The 21,097-nt window shown below is 36.4% G+C and overlaps 1 protein-coding gene and 2 pseudogenes across 29 annotated transcripts; 1 reads left to right on the top strand and 2 right to left on the bottom strand.

The window, feature by feature from the left end:
* Positions 1-2,454: 2,454 nt before the first annotated feature.
* LOC104771272 (kinesin-like protein KIN-14P) lies at positions 2,455-15,973 on the top strand. Of its 28 annotated transcripts, none has more exons than XM_087505760.1 (13): positions 2,527-2,702; positions 2,849-3,050; positions 3,135-3,205; positions 3,375-3,502; positions 3,601-3,669; positions 3,771-3,848; positions 3,937-4,029; positions 4,114-4,143; positions 4,242-4,366; positions 4,641-4,707; positions 14,587-14,724; positions 14,847-14,904; positions 15,619-15,973. In XM_087505760.1, the coding sequence occupies exons 3-7, from the start codon at positions 3,136-3,138 to the stop codon at positions 3,961-3,963; spliced, it is 372 nt and encodes a 123-aa protein (XP_087361886.1). In that variant the 5' UTR covers positions 2,527-2,702; positions 2,849-3,050; position 3,135; the 3' UTR covers positions 3,964-4,029; positions 4,114-4,143; positions 4,242-4,366; positions 4,641-4,707; positions 14,587-14,724; positions 14,847-14,904; positions 15,619-15,973. The 28 variants fall into 28 exon arrangements, with proteins under 28 accessions (XP_087361873.1, XP_087361872.1, XP_087361874.1 ...); XM_087505761.1 differs by having other exon boundaries at positions 2,533-2,702; positions 14,590-14,724; XM_087505756.1 differs by having other exon boundaries at positions 2,533-2,702; positions 2,817-3,050; positions 4,641-4,721.
* On the bottom strand, positions 4,755-14,223 carry LOC147919321 (uncharacterized; annotated as a pseudogene). Its single transcript, XR_015592272.1, has 9 exons — positions 13,830-14,223; positions 13,305-13,743; positions 12,994-13,216; positions 12,506-12,840; positions 12,270-12,361; positions 12,110-12,180; positions 11,910-11,986; positions 9,362-10,422; positions 4,755-9,264 (listed from the first exon to the last, which is right to left on the bottom strand). The product of XR_015592272.1 is annotated as an uncharacterized LOC147919321 (transcript).
* On the bottom strand, positions 15,615-17,827 carry LOC109131222 (replication protein A 70 kDa DNA-binding subunit B-like; annotated as a pseudogene).
* Positions 17,828-21,097: the final 3,270 nt, after the last annotated feature.

Below are 21,097 nucleotides of genomic sequence, written 5' to 3'. Positions count from 1 at the left end.
ATTTAAAATATTTCAATTAAAAAAAATCAAAATAATAAACAGTAGGTTTGCAATGTCTCATACATATATAACTAAATGAGTCTAACCATAGATTATTAGACTAATACATTTTCCATAAAAATAAAATAAAAAAACAGCAACTACTTTATTAGGTTATTATCTTAAAGTTTTTAGTTGTGTCTGGATTTTGATTTATATTAAATGATAATGTTTCATATAGAAAAAAATAATTAAACTATATATCATATATTACATGTATATCCTATTCAAATAAACTAAACTTTTATTAAGTTAAGATATCATTGGTTAAATCAAAGAAAAATAATGATATTGTAGAATTTATAAAATTATATGAGATTTGAAATATGAGGCCATGAGGGTTATAGTGAGATATGTGTCTTTCTTTTAATAGATAATACAGAAATCGATGTATCAAAGGTAAATATTTGAGAGTTACAAAAGTGCATACTAATACAATTTTAACATTTTCTCTTATATTAAATTAAATTCATTAAGAACACTACTATGATATTATTATGAGATTTACAAATAAACTTTTATACTTTTCCAACTCCTAAAATTAAAACCCATTTAATTTAAATGTGAGTGTTGGTGGGTCTATAATTTGATTCAAAAGTATAATATGTTACACATTGATCATTTAAAAGGAATAGGAACATCTAATTCTCAAATAAACTTTTTTTTTTGTTAAAACCAACATATGTAAATTTAAATTTAACTATGGAAATTCTAAAAAATAAATATGAATAGATTAGAAAGGCAAGAAATATAAAAGAAATATTTTATTTTATATAAATAAAATAAAATTTGAAAACAATGTTAAATATATATAATACTTTCTAAATTAAAATATAGAATCAAACTCTTACAACACATATGAGATATAACAACATTTGATATTGGTGGAAGAGGAGAAGAGAATGATTACTTATAGATGATAATCCAAATTAGATAATGGAATGAATCTTTAAAAATAAGAAAAATGTAAAATATGTATCATGCAGTCTCTAAAATTAAAATTTAGCATTAAAATTTTACAATGATATTTCATTTGGTTTTTTGTAACCCATCCAACAAAAATAAGAAATCAAAAACAAAAAAAAAATGAAAACTGATTTGAGGTATTGTGAAAGAGAATGAGAGAATGTGAAAATGAGAAAGTAAAAGAATGCTAATATGAGAGAATGAGAGAAGACTTATTTATATGATAAGAATTGATGAAAGTTATATTTAGAATTATGGGAGTTATAATTATAATTTATTTTGTTTGAATAAAATTGAGTGGTTGAATATGATTAATGCATAATTTATTTTATTTCAGTTATAATTTTATTTTAATGTGTGAGTTATTGTATTGTGTTAATTGGGTCTTAAATATTGTTTAAAGCAATCAAACAATTAGAAAACAAAAAAAAAAAATTAGAAAGCATTAAATAAAAATATGAATAGATTAGAAAGGCAAAAAATATAAAAGAAAATTTTATTTTTATATAAATAAAATAAAATTTGAAAAAATGATAAATATATAATACTTTATAAATTAAAATATATAATCAAACTCTTACAACACATGAGATATAACATCATATGATTGGTGGAAGAGGAGGAGAGAATGATTACTTATAGATGATAATCCAAATTAGATAATGGAGATGAATATTTAAAAATAAGAACAATGTAAAATATATATAACACTTTCTAAATTAAAATATAGAATCAAACTCTTACAACACATATGAGATATAACAACATTTGATATTGGTGGAAGAGGGGAAGAGAATGATTAATTATAAGATGATAATCCAAATTAGATAATGGAGATGAATAAAAATAAGAACAATGTAAAATATATATCATGCAGTCTCTAAAATTAAAATTTAGCATTACAATTTTACAATGAAATTTCATTTAGTTTTTTGTAACCCATACAACAAAAATAAGAAATCAAAACCAAAAAAATGAAAACTGATTTGAGGTATTGTGGAAGAGAATGAGAGAATGTAAAAATGAGAAAGTAAAAGAATGCTGATATGAGAGAATGAGAGAATGCTTATTTATATGATAAGAAATGATGGAAGTTATATTTAGAATTATGAGAGTTATAATTATAATTTATTGTGTTTGAATAAAATTGAGTGGTGGAATATGAATATAATTATTTCAGTTATAATTTTATTTTAATGTGTAAGTTATTGTATTGTGCTAATTGGGTCTTAAATATTGTTTAAAGCAATCAAACAATTATAAAACAAATAAAAAATAAAAAAAAATAAAAAGCATTAAATAAAAATCAACCAATAAGAAGAGATCAAAACCTTATTTATATATATATATATATGATTTAGTACCATTAAAATGGTGGAGTGTTTTATAATTGGATATTTGTTGTAATTTTAATCTATTAGGTATACAGAGAAAATATTTGTTATAGTTGGGAGCTTTTTTGCAAATATTTAACTTGTTGTCTTTTTGCTTACAATTAGTTTAATTTTTTTTTTTTGTCTCCACCGACTAAATCTGATTGTCCGTAGAGAAAAAGAAACGTCAAATTTTTTTTTCTCTTATCATCTTCGACGATCTTGTTTTTTCAAATCTGAAAAATTTGAAGTTCTTTTTCTGATTCTTCCATGTTTAAATCAGAAATAATAGATTAAATTACTCAATAATCATGTAGAGAGAAGGTAAATTTGAAGTTCTATTTCTGATTCTTCGATGTTTAAATCAGAAATAATAGATGAATTTCTTGCTTTCTCAATCGTAGCTTTTGTAATTGGGGTTTTGTTTTCAAGCATCAGAAACTAAACAATTGGAGTTTTCCTTCACTTAGCTTCAATCAGAAGGAGGTGGGTGGATCTTTCTACACCAATCGCGTGATGGTCAGAGAGATTATCCAAGAGAATTTAGTTCTTGTATCTAGTGACTTGGTTCTTGAGGGAAATGGTTCAAAGTCTTTCAAGTTCAATCGTAATGGATCATGTGCCCCCTTTATCTTTGTTTCCCAAATGGATACCATTCTGAATCCGATAAAAGTTATGTTTTTTTCCGAGGCTGTGGATATCAATTCATCTGGTCTTTGTGTTGTTAAAATTCATCTGATCAATTTGTTTGTGTAGGATGAACTACTATTTAAAGTCCTCCTGCAATTCCTGTCTGGACCATTGCATAGGGAAGAAATCTAAGAAGGGTAAATCGGTGCCATGTTTAAATTTGAAATTCTTTTTCTGATTCTTCCATTTAGGTACTCTTAGCAACGCACTTTTTTACTGTTTGGCTCACTGCATTGTTACATATATATGTGTATTTATATATTCTTACTGTTCAGTGGTTCTTTAATTGTCTTCTGTTTACGGCAGATCCATCTTCCCCTGGATCAATGCACCATGGAGGACACAAGTTTCATGAGGTTTTCCAAATGAAACAGGGGCGTTATGATCTTCAAGCTTCAAAGATTTCTGAAATGATGAAATCAAGTACCTTAGATGTAGTTCCTCTAAACCTTGTTAATGAATATCCACATTTCTTTTGAAGTGTCTTTCCAATGTCATGGGATTATGTTTGATGCAAAATGCTCCTACGCAGTCACTTTTGAGCGTGGTGAATGGAATTTTAGATGAAAGCATTACTGATAGGAATGGTGAAATCCCACAGGTACTACTTGAAAGCTAACAGTTCATATCATATTGTATGATTCCTTCATTTATGATTTTACTTCTTGGGAAATATTTTGACAAAAGCTCTGCAATGATCAGCGTGTGGCATTCCTCTTGAGAAAAGTCGTGCAGGAGATTGAGCGACGTATATCAACTCAAGTTGAGCATCTCAGAACGGTATGATTTTGTTTACTTGAAGAAAGTTTTAAATAGAAATGTTCAACTTTTGGTTTTGCGAGAGTAATTTCTTCTTGTCTATGTACAGCAAAACAATATTTTCAAAACTCGTTAGGAAAAATATCAGTCAAGGATCAATGTCCTTGAAGCCTTGGCATCAGGAAGTGGTGTAGAACATGAGGTATCATTTGTTAATGATGATCTTGTCTGATAAAATTTTACTAATGTGTTACATCTTTTTACTGATGAGTTTACTTTTTGCCAGATTGCTACACGATAGCTTAGACAGATAAAGGTACGTTATACTGCTAGTTGCTTTGTGAACTGATTTTAGTAAAATGGTATTTTTGTGACATAAAATTAAATTTTGACATGGAGTTTTATGTATGTCAGACAGAAAAGTCAATGTGGGAAGAAAAGAAGAAACATGAAGAGGAAGATGAGGAACAAACTATTCTCTTCTTTTTATCAATTTTGTTCAATCCTGGAGATTTTATTCTGTATATTTTTTTTCCGAGGTAATTATTGTAAAGCATTCACATATCTCTTGTACTATGTTCCATCTAGGCTTTGGTCCGCTGTTTTAAATTTTTAATGAAAATAATCTAGGTTTACTTTGCAAGTTAGTTGAGTTTCTAAGCAATGACTAATAAAAGTGTTTGATAATGTATATATAGATTCATCAATTAGAAAAGGTAAGATGGTAAATAGTATATTAATTTGTTTAAGTTCTAATAATCAACCTTAACCGATACTGTTATATATATATCTAATTGTGTTTTGTTTCTTCAGGTTGAAGTTCATAAATGAAGAAAATAAATGTAATTAAGTACTGCTATCAGCACAGTGCGTCTTGAAGGTAATTTGATTAAGGTTGGTATCTATATATGCATTCACTACAATTAGTTTTAAAAAATTTCTGTGTGTTCACTGCATTGAGTTTTACAAATTTAAGTGATTAGCAAATGGTTAAATCACTTGGGTGTCAATCAAAAATTATATAAATTGTGTTTAATCGGTTATGATAATGAAAGTAAATTGAATCTGTGTTTAGAAACTAAATAAAAAAATTACAATAAGAAAAATATTGATTCATATCAGTCCTAACAATCGGTTCTGATATGCTTCCTTCATGGGTCTCGAATCAGTGGCCTTATTGATAATGAGGCACCTGAATTTTTTAAAAAACATAACAATTAAACCCAAACTATTGTTCTTTGTGTTTCCAACGAAGAAATGAATTAGCTACTAATATAAGATATGTAAAGTTTACCTTCGAAGAAGTAGATGACTCAGTGTATGTTTTGGAAAACTTCCTTGAAAACAACATTAGTTGGCTGCTTCTGAATCTTTCCCTTTTTGTTTAGTATTAGTATTCTCAAACCTTTTTTTGATGTCACCCTAGACAATGCCACATAAAGTTGGCCATGAGAGAACACAGGTTTAGGCAAGTAAAGTCCTACTTTCTCTAGAGACTGTCCCTGACTCTTATTGATGGTCATAGCAAATGCAACAGATAGTGGAAACTGTCTTCTACGCATCTTGAATGGCAGTTTAGTATCTGAAGGTGTTAGATTTATCTTAGGGATTAAAACTATCTCACCACTTCTGTCACCTGTTATTACTCTAGCTTCGACATTGTGATTAGCTAGTTGAGTTGATGTAGTAACTTTTAGTATCAATTATTATCAATCCACAATTTGCATTAACCAACACACCAAGAATACACAAAGATGATTAATCTATTCTTAATCAAGTAAAAGTTCTTATGTCACTACTTAACTAATCAAAATGATTCAAACAAAGTAAACAAAACAATGCATACTCAAGGCAATAGAACACAACTAGCAATAATACTGAAAATCAAGAATTAACAAGAGAACCTTGGGCAAGGTAATTGACTTGGGAGATAGCTAATCAATCCTAGTTGTCTAAGTAACAATCAAGAACAATCCTATGGCTAGAACACTTATGCAAATCAATTCATTTCCATGATAGAGATCCTATGCTAATCAAGTGATAATCAACAACTTCCAAAGGTAATCACAAGACAAGCATGCATTAAAAACAAGTCCAAATACCACTAAGCACCCTAACCATCAATTTCCATTGGCTAGGAATGCAAAGCTCTTGAAAAGTTTGGTTCAGGAATTTCATCAAACACTTGTGGGCATGGAAATCCTAAAGTCTAGATTCAAGTTTGATCAAAGCTATCTAGCATTATTATCACTAATCAAGATAGAAAATGCATAAATAAAGCCCTAGACATCAAAGATCAACCATCTATCTCCCTAATCTACCAAGCCCAAAGTCCTAAAAGATCTACTCACTCATGGTTATGATCACACAAAGGTAGAGGTTTGATCTTTTTCATAACTAAAGATTGTAGAATAGGAGATTTTAAAGAGAAACTGCTATTAAAACTGGAAAATCAACCAAAGATTCAACAAAACCAAGTGTAGAAAAGCTTAAGAACCCTAGGTGGCTACTTAACAAGAGATAAGAGATAAGATAAGAGATTCTAGATCACAATTAGGGTTTGAGTATTTATAGGAAAACATAAACTAAACCGGAACAAACCGGATTAAAATTAAACAATTCAGAGAAAACCGGAATAAACCGGGTTTTGGTGTCAAAATGGCACACGATCAACCACTTAAGAACAAGTCCAAATACCACTAAGCACCCTAATCATCACCCTAATACCACTAATGCATTAAGAACAAGTCCAAATACCACTAATGCATTAAGAACAAGTCCAAATACCACTAAGCACCCTAATCATCAATTTCCATTGGCTAGGAATGCAAAGCTCTTGAAAAGTTTGGTTCAGGAATTTCATCAAATACCTTGTGGGCATGGAAATCCTAAAGTCTAGATTCAAGCTTGATCAAAGCTATCTAGCATTATTATCACTAATCAAGATAGGAAATGCATAAATAAAGCCCTAGACATCAAAGATCAATCATCTATCTCCCTAATCTACCAAGTCCAAAGTCCTAAAAGATCTACTCACTCATGGTTATGATCACACAAAGGTAGAGGTTTGATCTTTTTCATAACTAAAGATTGTAGAATAGGAGATTTTAAAGAGAAACTGCTATTAAAACTGGAAAATCAACCAAAGATTCAACAAAACCAAGTGTAGAAAAGCTTAAGAACCCTAGGTGGCTACTTAACAAGAGATAAGAGATAAGATAAGAGATTCTAGATCACAATTAGGGTTTAGTATTTATAGGAAAACATAAACTAAACCGGAATAAACCGGATTAAAATTAAACAATTCAGAGAAAACCGGAACAAACTGGGTTTTGGTCTCAAAATGGCACACGATCGACCACTTGATCGACCATTTGGTCGATTGGTCCTCCGTCGTGATCGACCATTTGGTCGATCGGTCGGTCGATCGCTTAAGTCTCGCTCAAGTCCAGCTTGCGTCTCGATCGACCAAATGGTCGATTGCTTGGTCGATCGTCCAAGGCTCCGAAGTCTCGCTCAAGTCCAGCTTGCGTCTCGATCGACCAAATGGTCGATTGCATTGGTCGATCGTCCAAGGCTCCAAAGTCACGCTCAAGTCCAGCTTGCGTCTCGATCGACCAAATGGTCGATTGCTTGGTCGATCGTCCAAGGCTCCGAAGTCTCGGCTCGTGTCACGATCGACCATTTGGTCGATTGCATTGGTCGATCGTTTTGTCCTGTGTCATGTCCGAGGGATCTGAATGTGGTTTGATCGACCAAATGGTGGATCGTTTGCTCGATCGACTGGAGTCCGCGAATCCGATGATGTGTTGATCGACCAAATGGTCGATTGGCTGGTCGATTGTTTGGCCTTCTTGCCTTCATTTCCATTTCCTTGCAAATCCTTGACTTATTTGGCTCCAAAGCACACTTTCCTTGCATATCTCCACTCCAACACCTGAAATACCATACTTGATGCACAATGCAGCCTAAACAACCTAAATGCTCATGAATATGCACAAAACTATGAGGAAATAAGCTTCAAAACTCATAAAAACACAAGATATCATGAGTAATCTGGAGCCTAGTTCCATTACACAGCCCACCTTTTGGATCAATATTCCTAAGCAACATAACCGGTGCACCAATTTTCAAACGTAAAGCATGGTGTGGCAAACTTGATAGCTTGATATTGTTTAAGAAATCTGGAGTGATTACCGGATTGTTCAGTGAATCTGAATCTGTAGGATCAATACTATCAGCACTTAGGTAGATCCTTTCTTCCCCTAGAAGCACATAAACAGTTAATATATTAAAGATCGTAAAGATATAAATGACACTTAATTGTTGAAAAACATTAGCTATTCAAACGTTTACTCACCTTGCAAATGTTCTAGCATAAACTGGTTAATTGGGTTGACATCATCATTGGTCGGTGCTAAAATAGCTCTCTTTTGAAAGAATTTAGCATCATTTTCTTTGTGCATTTCTGTTGGATCTCCATAAATTTCCTTACAAATTGCTCCTACTGTATTTTCTGCTTCTTCAATCAACAATTCTTCTGGGATATCGGTTAGAGCCTCACCGTCATTAGGCTCATTAATCTTACCATCACCAACAGCCAATAACCAATCTGAAAATTCTTGGATTTCTTTAGCTTCATCCACACTTATATTGTATGCACATAGTCGCATGTTTTTAGTCAACTTTAGGACCTTGCAGTGATCCCAAAGATACAAAGCATTAACTGATGACATAACAATTTCTGCCCTCCCTGCTCCATTTATTACTAGAAGAACTTGTCTGAAATCACCTCCAAAAACAACCACCTTTCCACCAAATACCTTGTTATCTCTGTTCTTGATAATATCAGAAAAGCTTTTGTCTAAAGATTCAAAACAGAACTTGCTCATCATTGGAGCTTCATCCCAGATAATAAGTTATGCTTCTTTGATCAAGTTTGCTAGATCTGATTTAGGCTTGATTTTGCAAACTGAAAATTCGTTAGGATTCAAAGGGATTGCAAACCTTGAATGAGCAGTCCTACCTCCTTCTAACAACAAAGATGTGATGCCATTGGAAGCGACATTAAGAACATTTTGTCCTCTTGATCTAACAGCGGCTGCTAGTGTTTTCCACACAAATGTTTTCCCTGTTCCTCCAAAGCCATAAACAAAAAACACACCACCTAAATTATTGAATACAGCTCCAGTGATATCATCGTATATGCTTCTCTGCTCAGTCGTTAGCATTTTTATCCATTCAGCATGTTTTTCTGCCAAAAACTCACGGTTATATCTCATCTCATCAACAATTAACCGGTTGGAATTATCAATATCTTCGCGTGATGGTTGAGGGAAATGCGCAATGTCTTCGAGAGTTCCACCAATAAACAACATAATCATTTCTATTTCTTGAAGAGTGTAGTTTCTAATATGAGCTTCTGTCAGAGTTAATTCTGCAAAAATTAAAGTCGGTGTCAGTAGAGAAACCGAATAGTATTCGAAATGGTTCTAATTTTTGAGAATTAGGCGATCATATGAGTACATAATTACTTGGATTGTTGTACTGTTCTCTCTTTTTTGTTTCTATATCCTCGGATAAAAGGTGCCATGTCTGAGACCATACATGTTCCGGTCTAGCAAGAGAATCCGATAGAAGAAGCATAGCAAAACAATTCCTCATATAATCCCCAAAACAATACTGACCTGCTTCAATCAAACCATCAATGAAAACTTGATCATCATCTAAAATTCCACGTGCAAAACATGCTTCTTTGTACGATTTGTATACAACACCATTATATGTCTTGATGTCATCAAAACAGCAAGAACCTCTGACAATGTTAAGAAGCACCCTCAGATAGTATTCATCTTCCATTTTTCTAGGTACGTAGTTAATACGACCCAAAGAAAAACCTTTTGATCTCTTCTTAAATTGCTTATTCTTTCCATCCCAAATAAAATATGCTGGAATTTGAGCATATAGAAGTTCTCTAGCTCGTTTCCCATTCTTTCCAACAACATTAATCCTATTCAAAGTCAACCAAGCCATGAACTATGAATCTTGATTAAGTATATGTTCCAGAAAATCATTAATATGAGCCTTCCCATCAAAATAAGCAGGTTGCTTCCCTTCGACATGAAAAGACAGTCTCTGAACTGCTGTAGATCTATTTTGAAGTGGAAACTTGAAAATCCTCCAAATTGCATCTGAAGCAGATACATATCTAAAAAGATAGAATTACCATGAAGCCAAGTTAGATAGTGATAAAGAATAACATAGGCGGAATGAAATTTGAGTGTATAATAACTACCTGCAATCAAACCAATCTTTGATTTCATTCTTCTTTTTCTCAGTGGTATTTGGTGATTCGCCAGGAGTTACAGTTTCATTTGTTTTAGACTGATCTACAGGCTCAACAATGACAGTAACACGATCTGGACCTTTGTTGATATACTTAAATAAGTATTTAATAGAACCATTCTGATTACACCATTCCACAATGATATAAGCTTGATAACGAAGAGAGAGCTTCTTATTATAAGGCACAACATACCTATTGTCACATTTAATACCACCTTTCTCAATGTAGTCTTCTCTGATTGATAACTCTCTAATTTACATGTTTTTAGCATCTTTTTTTGTCCATATTTTGCATTGTTCATATCTCTAACTTAGCATTTTTAGGTCATTAACTGTAGGAATTCACTTTTAGACCATTTAGGGTGTTGCATTTTTGTATTTGCATGTTTTGGATGAAAACAGGTGCTAAAGTGCCTAAAATGGGGAAAAACAAGGACAAACCCGAGCATGTACCGGAAGGAGCCATCGAGCTGGAAGGACAAGTCTGAACCCCAACACGATCGACGAGGATCCAAGAGCAAGAAGAACACCCGAAGAACTACCCGAGGTGTAACCCGACCTCATCCTCGTGTACCCCATCGAGTAGACCATCGGGCAGGTCTGGGAAGCTAGGTCAAAGGGGTTTCCATATATAAACCCCTCCTCTCCTTCCTCTCAAACGAGCACGCCGCAGACCCTCAAACTAGAGAGCGAGAGCTTTTGTGGGAGAACTGAGCGACTCAAACACTTTTCCCTTTTGTTTTAGATTTTATTTCATAACTTTTTATCATTTCTTTAGATTTCTATCTTGTATTCTTTCTTCTCTACTCTACCGTTTATTATAATGCAATTTTCGTTCATATTTGTTGTTTTGTTTGTTGTTATTATGTCCGAGTAGTGTAGTAAAGTTTCTAGGGATGGGATAGATGATTTAGTGTTCTTGATCGGTTAGGATGCCTTAGTTTTATTGTATATGTTTAATAGATTTCCTTCTAGATTGGTGTTCTTAATGCTGTCAACAGACAGAGAGGTTGAGATTAGATCTAGGGCGTTTTACCACCGAGAGGTGTAGATGAGATGCTTGAATCAACCAATGCTAGAGGTTTACTCACTTAGCCTAAGAGATTAGATGAGTAAGGGGTTTACTGACAATAATGAATCGGATCTTAATGCCTGCTTGGTCATGTTTCTCCAACGAGAGTTGGGTAGGGAAGTGATTCAAGGTTGATTGTTTCTAGTGCGAGACTGTGTTAACAAGATTTTAGAGATTCATTGTCTAGGAAATATTTGCTTGAGGCATGTAAGGCATCTGTACTGGTCAAGAATACTTAGGATTCGATTACCCCATCCTTAGAAGCTTTCGTGTTTTAATTGTTTGCATTTTCTTTCATCACTTGATCCCTTACCCGATCAGGTACACGATAACCTGCATCGAGTAATACCTCGAGTTGTTCATATCTCATTTGCATACTCGATCACCCCACCCGATCCTGTACTCGAATGCTTGCATCGAGTGCTTAGGTCGTGTGGTTTCTTGTTTATATTATCTTCTTTTATTTATTTAGGACTTTTAGATCAAAACCCTTAATTGCTTGGCTTGACTTGCACTGTTCTGATCATAATCTTCCTGCTAGTGATAAACAACCATTTGGATTGATAACCCTTTGTACTACAACTGCATAGGGAATTGATATCCTGGGTGAAAACTTGTTTATCAGTGATCCTCCTTCTATAAACAGGATAACCATCACCACCAACCTTTGTAATAGCTTGATGTTTTTTTGGGTAGTTCTTTGAACATGTTCCATCAACCATACACGGAGAATTCCTGTTAGCTGAACCACATGGACCATGAATCATTGAATTTTTAAAAACTTCATAGAGCTCTGGCTCTTTCTCCTTATCTGGAATTTATGCAGAAATGATCTTATCAATGTCGTCAGCCGTTGGTAGCTTACTTTGAGGAGCCATGAATAAGAGAATGTGAGCATGTGGTAATCCTCTCTTTTATATTCGACAGTATACATAGCTGAAATAATAGCAACAAAGTGTAATGAGGATATGATTAAATTTTGGAGACAGTAATAAAACCTCGAGTACATCAAAGAAAAAACTTACACGCAGCTGTCTTTCCTAGAATATTCCTTTTTGTCAAATCTTCCATTAAAGAATCCAACTTGATTTTGAATATCCTTGCAACAATATCCGGTCTATCATCAGCAGATAGACCTCTTGATTGTCAATATCTTGTTATCTCTGGCCACTTAGGATTGCATATGAAGGTGATGAATAGGTCAGGAAATCCGTAATGTTTACAGATTGTCATTTCATCATAGTAGCTTTGAACCATATACCGAGGTCCACCGGTGAAAGAAGAAGGTATATTAATTTGATTACCTTCTTCACCCATAGTAGTTGTTCCAGCTGCGGCTGCCTCTTTAATGGAGCTGTAGTTCTCGCATCTTAGTTTGGACAGATTAAACTTGATGTAAGATAGTCTGTTTGATTCGATAGTTGTGTAAGAATCACAAAGAAACTGCTGGAACAACCTCTTAGAATGCAACAAAGTATGAGACTCGTTTTCCCTCTCTTGAATCCTGAATGCAAACCACTGTCTCATGCTAATACATTTCTTCTTCTTCTTGTTGGCTTTCTCAAAACACTTCTCAATCCCAGGCCTGAAACCATCCTCACCATAGCATAGAATGAGAGGATATTGTAGAGCCAAATAGGAGATATGAATTTGGCTAATCCTCTATAAGTGACCAGTACTCTTCTCTTGAATGACTATATCACGGTCAGGCATTTGTTTTTTAAAATTCCCAGGTATTAAAGCTGCTACCTCTGATGTTGTAGGCATAATGTATATCCTCCCATCTACACCTTTTCGATCAGAGACAATACGCATGTGAAATGGCTCATCATTAGTTGATTGAAACTTCTCTCTAGCAGACCTGAAAATTTTGACATAAGGGTTTACATCATTGAGCATTTTCATTAGGGCTTCGATAACTTCTTTATTCAGTTTTTGCTTCTCTGCGGTTGCCTTTGAATTTTTTCCCTTGCTTCAGAAATAAGCAAGACATGAATTAAGAAACATAAGTATAGTGAAGTTACTAAAATATATAAAAGATATGTAGGTAGAAAGATTACTTGATGACAATAGCTCTGTTATCTACTTCGTTTTCAGTATCAACTATATAAAGTTGTGAATACTTAGCATAGTCACCCTCATCCGGTTTTAAACTGCCAATCAAATGATAGTTTCCTCCTTGCAATCGAAACATGTTAGGCCCTTTCCCTTTTGGCATAGATTGTTCCACCTTTCCACCAAGAGAAGTCATGGCAAAAATCATATTAAAAATCCTAATATTTTCTCTGTAGTTTTTGCTCATTGCGTCATTCCCTTTGAGCAATTTCTTGATAAGCTCTGGAGATTCTTTTAGAAAGGGTAATTTCACACTTCCTTGACCACAACATAGTGTAAATGTTGGGTATTTTTGGTTCCTACTTTTGTTTATACGCTCATCATACCACATGAAGGCACCACAATACTTACACATGTATGTAGCATCACCGTGGTCAAGATAATCTGGGAAAAAAAAAACAGTTCCTGACCACGTAAATATATAACTCGATACAAAAACATTATTCGAACATATAAGAAATGATTGATACCTGATTTCTTAGAAATTGGTGTTGAACAATTTAAATTTTTTTGCAAACGTGGTCGACCTCTTCTCTTTGGTTGAGGGATGTTCTGATCAGCTGATTCATTTTCTCTTATTTTCTGCAACATTTGATCCACTTTAGCCATGAATTTTATATGTTCTTCACTTCTGGCGATCTGATGTGATACATCAGTGAGTTGTTCTGTACCATTCTGGATTTCTATATTATCATTGCTTGGAATTTCAGTTTCTTCATCAGGGTACTGGTCAGTTTCATCGTCAGTTGTACTAATATAGTAGGCATGTTCCTCTGCAGTTTTACTGTCAGTACAACTATCATCGTTGAACTGGTCCATGCTTTCATCATCCGTACTACTCTCTACTAATGGTTCGTAGTTCATAGAACATGAAGTTTGACCTATTTGTCACCGTGAACAGTTAAAATATTGTGTCTTATAATTTTGTTATAGAAAACATCATAACTATATATAGGTAAAACCAAAAAGGTATGTATATATAGATTACCTTGCATAAAAGTAGTGGGTAATGCATTTTCAAATTCTTCTTGCAAATTTCTAATAGGAAACATATCGACTGTCGTGCCATGTTTTGATTGTTTATGGTTCCTTATGAATGATGTAGAAGCAGCACATTGGTTCACTTTATAACAAATATCAATTGAGTCAGTTTATATGTATGAGTAGTAGCTGTTTAAAAGGGATTTGAGGTAAGAAATTAACCTTTTTGTTTATTGTGGATATCAGCAGAAGGAAGTGTTTTTGTTGAAGCAACCCGGCACTGTAGATTGGTGATGTTCGTGAGAACATCTATTGAAAATTTTTGAGTCAAACCGGAGCTGTTATTTTCAATTGAAGGCATGCCCGAGTAAAAACTTGAACCTGGTAATGACACTAGTTATGTTATTTTAGTATCTTACTGTCGCAATGAAGATAAATTCATACCAAAGATTTTCAAAAGTATGTGTGTTGTAAATCACCCAGAGCATGTGGTGTTTTTTTGGCAGGAATGGACTGTCGAAGAGATGTTGGTGTCCTAAAATGACTAGTAGAAGAATTACCAAGGTTGGTAATATCGTTTAAAACCCTGCTAAAAGTTGTAATTAGAAGAACAAAACCATTACTATTAGATGCATTTGATCGAGTAATCTGACTATTAGGAGTAGAACTTTGAATCAAACGGGTTTTTTTGGATGGATTAGAATTAGAATCAAAATCCGACAGAGAAGGGTCCTGTTTTTTTTCATGGTTGGGTTTATTTTTTGAAGATGAATTAGGTCGAATATGATAAGCTGTGGATGATGTGAGGGTGTTTATTTCAGTGCTTAAACAGGTTGGTTGGATTTTTTCCAGTATATGTCTACTAAAAAGAGTAATGATTGCGTAGTTAGAATCAAATATTTGATTGAGTAGTAAATATAGATAGTTGGTTTCAATTACAACTAAAAAGGAGACAGTTATGGGATACTAATATTTTTGCTGATTTGATGTTTTTAGGGATTCAGCATTTTTCTGCTGATTGAGTGTTGTCATTATAGAAAGTTGGTTTAAATACTTTCTGGATTATAAATTGATAATATGTCTTGCAAAACCAAGATTTGGATAAACCATATACTAATGTTTTGCCTGGCATGGAGTACTATAGTTATAAACCTCATGAATATATGTAAGCCTTGTAGTTGACTATATATACATGGTTTATTATTTTCATAGAACATATTTTAAATGCGTTCTATTTTATATACATGTCTTATACGAAAACTTTTTTCTTTCTCTCAGGATATTTTCCCAGATGGTGAGGATGGAGTAGTAGAGTCGGTAGTATGCGGGCTACATTCTAACATGAGAGGTCCCTGTAAACAAACAATAGCTAGTTATATAAAGAAAATTACTTCTGGTCCCCTGTTTCTGATGCTAGCTGAATGTGTAGATCATTTACCTGGTCACCAGAACAGTAGATGTTGCATTTAGTGTCTTAGAAGAATTTTTCAACAGTTGTTCGTCGAGTAGGCCATCTTTCAAGAGGAATTTGGAGACCTTATAGTTGTCTTTACCATCAAATATGTTAGCTTTCTCAACATTTACCAGAAAGAGATAAGTCTTTCCAATAAGACATTTCACTGGATCAAGCAAATTTTCAGGATCTATAATCTACAGGACAATTAAAATGAAATGGTAGTTAGTGAACACAGTATGCAACATCGTCATTACTTAAAATTAATGGGAATATTATCTTATGATTAGCTAACCTCATCAACTGAGCCACCAAGAACTGATGGGGCAGACTGCCTAATAATCTCAGAGCAAATAGAATCAAACAATAGTAATTTTGTCTCACCAGTAGCGTCCATGACATTAGCATAGAGCATGAACCTTAAAAATGTATATAAAGTAATAAATATAAATGGGATTTGATTGTAAAGTAATAAATATAGATTCAAAATAGTTTGAATGTAAAATTTTCATTACCGTGGTACAACATTAGTGACGACAGTATTGCATTTATAACACCAAAACCTTGGTTTTGAACCATTGTTATTCAACCCATTATCCCCATCGTTTACTTTCTCGACTTTCTTATTGCAAGAACGACACTTAATATAGTACCAAGCCCAGTCTGTGTCAATGGCGTAGACCGTGCAATGAATCCTTGCCTTTCCAATCTATAGATAGATGTATTTATTGATTAGTTAGAATAAATCCAGAAAGTTAACATAAGCTTTACATACCTCAACATAATTCTTCAACTCTTCAATTGTTCTCCTAGGAAAATCTTCTGCATTTTCAGCTTGAACAGCAACCATCCCCCACCTTGGTTGTCTCTGGCGGCATATGAGAGAGACGCCATCATCAGGGAGCCTGTTAAAATACGATTATATACATACTTATGATTCAATTCAAACTCACTAATTATGCTAAGACAAATAATAGAACTTTTTTTATTATGATAGATAATCTTACGCTTGTCTGAAAACATCAACTTCATCGAATAGTGGGTTCACATGGACTTGAGATGCATCAAACGAATTAGTCAAAAAGTTGACACCTGAATAAGTATGTTCATAAGTATATGGAATAATGGATCTGTTAAATGATAAACAAATCGTAATAATTAAATGTTTTTACCCTTGTAGGATTTGATCTTCACAAATCTGAGGACACAGGTGATGATACTTCCATCAGAGTCTTGACAGGATGTAAAAACATGCTCGGCCAAGGAACCCCACAAGATACATGACATTCTTTCATCTCTGATGCAAATGAGTAAGTTGGATTAGTGATTGCAAATGTTATCCGACATAATAATCATATAGAGATATTAGCATATAAGCATTATGTTTCGTCCCGGAGCTCAATATTGAGTTTTTTGGTAGGCTTATTATTGGCTTCGAGGTCCTCCAATTCACCCAAACTCACAATTTGACCAATAACCTCTGCATAATGAATAATATAAATATATATTGAGTGTATATTAAAAACATTGTAAGTACATACTTACCAACAAATATGTGCGGATTAGCTTGACCACTGTGGATGTGTTTGAACTTAGTTAAGGTAAGGAAGCTAGCATCAGAAACAGGGTCACTGTCCATGACCATAATTCCATTGGTAAATGACATCTTGTACATATGCGTGGTTGGTCTGAATTGACCACTTGCATAGCTAAGAGCAAATGTCTCAATGAAAACCTAGTTACCAATAGGAAACCTATTCGCATATTTGTTTACCAAGTTCTTCTTCACTGATGCATGAATCTTTTTACTCTGAAAGAATGAAAGAGATAAGATGCATTAGTAATAGACAATAATTGTATCTCGTAAACGTAAAAATTTATTTTTACCTTCGAATCTGACAAAACCAACTCAAGTGTTTCACCAGCGTTTTTGGTATGTAGACGCCATGAATGGATGACCTCACTTGAACCCTCCATGAGGTTTTGTAGGGACGAACATCTTTCAAGAAAGCAAAAGTAGCAGCCATAATGTGAGTGATGTATAGATGTGATTGATTGTGTATAATCTTTGTTTTAGGTGATTATTATTTATAGGGAACCCGATTAGGTTGTTCTACACAATTGTTATGATATCAAAAAGATCTGATGAAGCGAATAATTAGAGAGATAATTATGTATTCTGTCTTTTATGGTATCATCATATCCCATAATTTAATTCTGTTTCCGTTGATTGATTTAGGAGATGCGTAATTGGTGGGAGAGAATATTTGGAAATCAAGGAGTTTAAACACAAATCTTGTAACGCCTGTGTCCCGCTATCCTAAAGGGGGGCAATTTGTTTTAAGGAAAATGATCGTTAGCTGAGCTTAAGTAGCTAAGCTACTAGCTCAACCAGCTGGAATATGAGCTTAACGAGCTCCGCGAGCTCGATGAACAAGTTAGGTCAGCTACGGACAGCTGTGGCCAGCTCCCAGACAGCTAAAGTCAGCTCGATCGAGCTCGGCCAGCTGGACGGTAGTGGACAGTAAACGAGTCAGCTGGGAGCTCCGAGCTCGGGTATGGACGAACCGTCCTGACCGAACAGGCACGACCGAACAGGCGTCATGACCGAACAGGCATGACCGAACCGAAATGGACGATCGGTCATGGCCGAACAGGCACGGCCGAACGTACACGATCGAAGGGTCTCGTCGGATAGGTACCTTTTGGGACCTAGACTTCGGCCAGAACCCTATAAATAGAGGGCGTTGCCTTCATTCCAGGACACCATCATCGTCCATCCATCGTCCATCAAGTCTGAGGTAGAAAAGGGGGTGCGGCTCGGCAAGTACTACGGTACATCGTCTGAACTGATGCGCACGCTACCTCTCAATCGACAGTACGATGAGATGAGCGACGGGTTGACTATTGGGTCGAGCCGATCGAAGAATAAGCGGCTGTTCGGACATGGAGTCGGACTGATCGCATGACGAGTGATGGTTCGACCGTAGCATCAGATCGATCGAAAGGGGCATCGACAATCCGCGTCCAATGGACGGATCGATTGAGGATTGACCGGTGATTCGATCGCTAGTCGGATTGGGTGATCAAAGGATCGACGATACGAGCCGTAGATTGGATTGATCGGTCGGGTGGTCGGCAAGTCCGTCAGAAGTATCGACCGGGTCGAAGGTCGATCGGCGATTCGATTATGGGGTTGGATCGTTCGATCGGACCTGGCTCTGATACCAAGACCGACGAGTCGACTGAGGTATCATGGTATGACCGATAGGTCAACGGACGGTATGTCCGGTACCAAGCTTCGGACACGAGTGGTACGGAAAGCCGACAGTGCAACCGATCATCGTGAACCGAAGGGACTATAAGTCTCCATCCCTAATTTTTGCAAAGCCTGTGGGGTTGGTTGGTTGTATGGCTAAGCACCAAGGGATGGTCAAGGTTAATATGTTATTCCGCTGCGTATAAAGGTCCATAAAGCAAGGCCACAAGCCAAAGCTAATTGGACGAGTTAAAGGATATTCGGCCGGGAATAGGGCCAAATGGAAGCCGTGACCGCGGACGCTGGGACGTCCGGGTCGGGGTCTTTCAAGTTGGAATCAGAGCATGCGCGATCCTGTGAGGACGTATGCGATTGTGCTATTTGTTCGGACGAAATGGAAATCGCTGATAAGACCGAAAGCATGCTTGGGAACGGGAATGTGTTTGCCACAATGCACCCGTGAATCGAGCGATGGTTCAAAACGTTGAACACATAGCATATCGACCAGCAGGTCGGGAAATATCGACCAAAAGGTCGGAAATTAGGACCGCGTCCGGGAAAGACCACGGTCAAAAAACATCGGCCAGAAGGTCGGGAAACATCGGCCAGAAGGTCTGGAAACATCAGCCAGAAGGTCGGAAAACATCGGCCAGAAGGTCGGGAAACATCGGCCAGAAGGTCGGGAAACATCGGCTAGAAGGTCGGGAAACATCGGCCAAAAGGTTGGGAAACATCGGCCAGAAGGTCGGGAATTACGACTGCGTCCCGGAAGGACCACGGTTAGGAAACAGCGACCAAAAGGTCGGGAAACATCGACCAGAAGGTCGGGAAGTTCTACACCCACCGAATTCGAGGACGAATTCATTTTAAGGGGGGTAGACTTGTAACGCCCGCGTCCCGTGATCCTAAAGGGGGGCAATTTGTTTTAAGGAAAATGATCGTTACCTGAGCTTAAGTAGCTAAGCTACTAGCTCAACCAGCTGGAATATGAGCTTAACGAGCTCCGCGAGCTCGATGAACAAGTTAGGTCAGCTGCGGACAGCTGCGGCCAGCTCCCGGACAGCAAGAGTCAGCTCGACCGAGCTCGGCCAGCTGGACGGTAGTGGACAGTGAACGAGTCAGCTGGGAGCTTGGAGCTTGGTTATGGGACGCAGTGACGAACGGGTATGGACGAACAGTCGTGACTGAACAGGTACGACCGAATAGGCGTCATGACCGAACAGGCATGACCGAACCGAAACGGACGATCGGTCATGGCCAAACAGGCACGGCCGGACAGACACGGCCGAACATACACGATCGAAGGGTCTCGTCAGACAGGTACCTTTTGGGACCTAGACTTCGGCCAGAACCCTATAAATAGAGGGCGCTGCCTTCATTCCAGGACACCATCATCGTACATCCATCGTCCATCAAGTCCGAGGTATAAAAGGGGGTGCGGCTCGGTAAGTACTACGGTACATCGTCCGAACTGATGCGCACGCTACCTCTCTATCGACAGCACGATGAGACGAGCGACAGGTCGACTATTGGGTCGAGCCGATCGAAGAATAAGCGGCTGTTCGGACATGGAGTCGGACTGATCGCAGGACGAGCGACGGTTCGATCGTAGCATCGGATCGATCGAAAGGGGCATCGACGATCCGCGTCCAATGGATGGATCGATCGAGGATTGACCGGTGATTCAATCGCTAGTCGAATCGGGTGATCAAAGGATCAACGATGCGAGCCGTGGGTTGGATTGATCGGTCGGGTGGTCGGCAAGTCCGTCGGAAGTATCGACCGGGTCGAAGGTGATCGGCGATTCGATTATGGGGTCGGATCGTTCGATCGGACCTAGCTCTGATACCAAGACTGACGAGTCGACCGAGGTATCATGGTATGACCGATAGGTCAACGGACGGTATGTCCTGTACCAAGCTTCAGACACGAGTGGTACGGAAAGCCGACAGTGCAACCGATCATCGTTAACCGAAGGGACTATAAGTTCCCATTCCTAATCTGTGCAAAGCCTGTGGGGTTGGTTAGTTGTATGGCTAAGCACC

The sequence above is a fragment of the Camelina sativa genome, chromosome 20, assembly GCF_030686135.1.
Source record: "Camelina sativa cultivar CO46 ecotype springtype chromosome 20, ASM3068613v1".
NCBI lineage: Eukaryota > Viridiplantae > Streptophyta > Magnoliopsida > Brassicales > Brassicaceae > Camelina > Camelina sativa.
Note: the sequence above shows the minus strand (reverse complement) of the source record. Positions and strands in the feature narration are given on the sequence as shown.

Coding starts and splice junctions, on each gene's coding strand:
- LOC104771272 (XM_087505747.1), top strand. CDS start 3,136: ATGAACTACTATTTAAAGTCCTCCTGCAATTCCTGTCTGGACCATTGC. Junction 3,503..3,600: donor TGAAATCAAGTACCTTAGAT/GTAGTTCCTCTA, acceptor GCTCCTACGCAG/TCACTTTTGAGCGTGGTGAA. Junction 3,849..3,936: donor AAGTTGAGCATCTCAGAACG/GTATGATTTTGT, acceptor GTCTATGTACAG/CAAAACAATATTTTCAAAAC.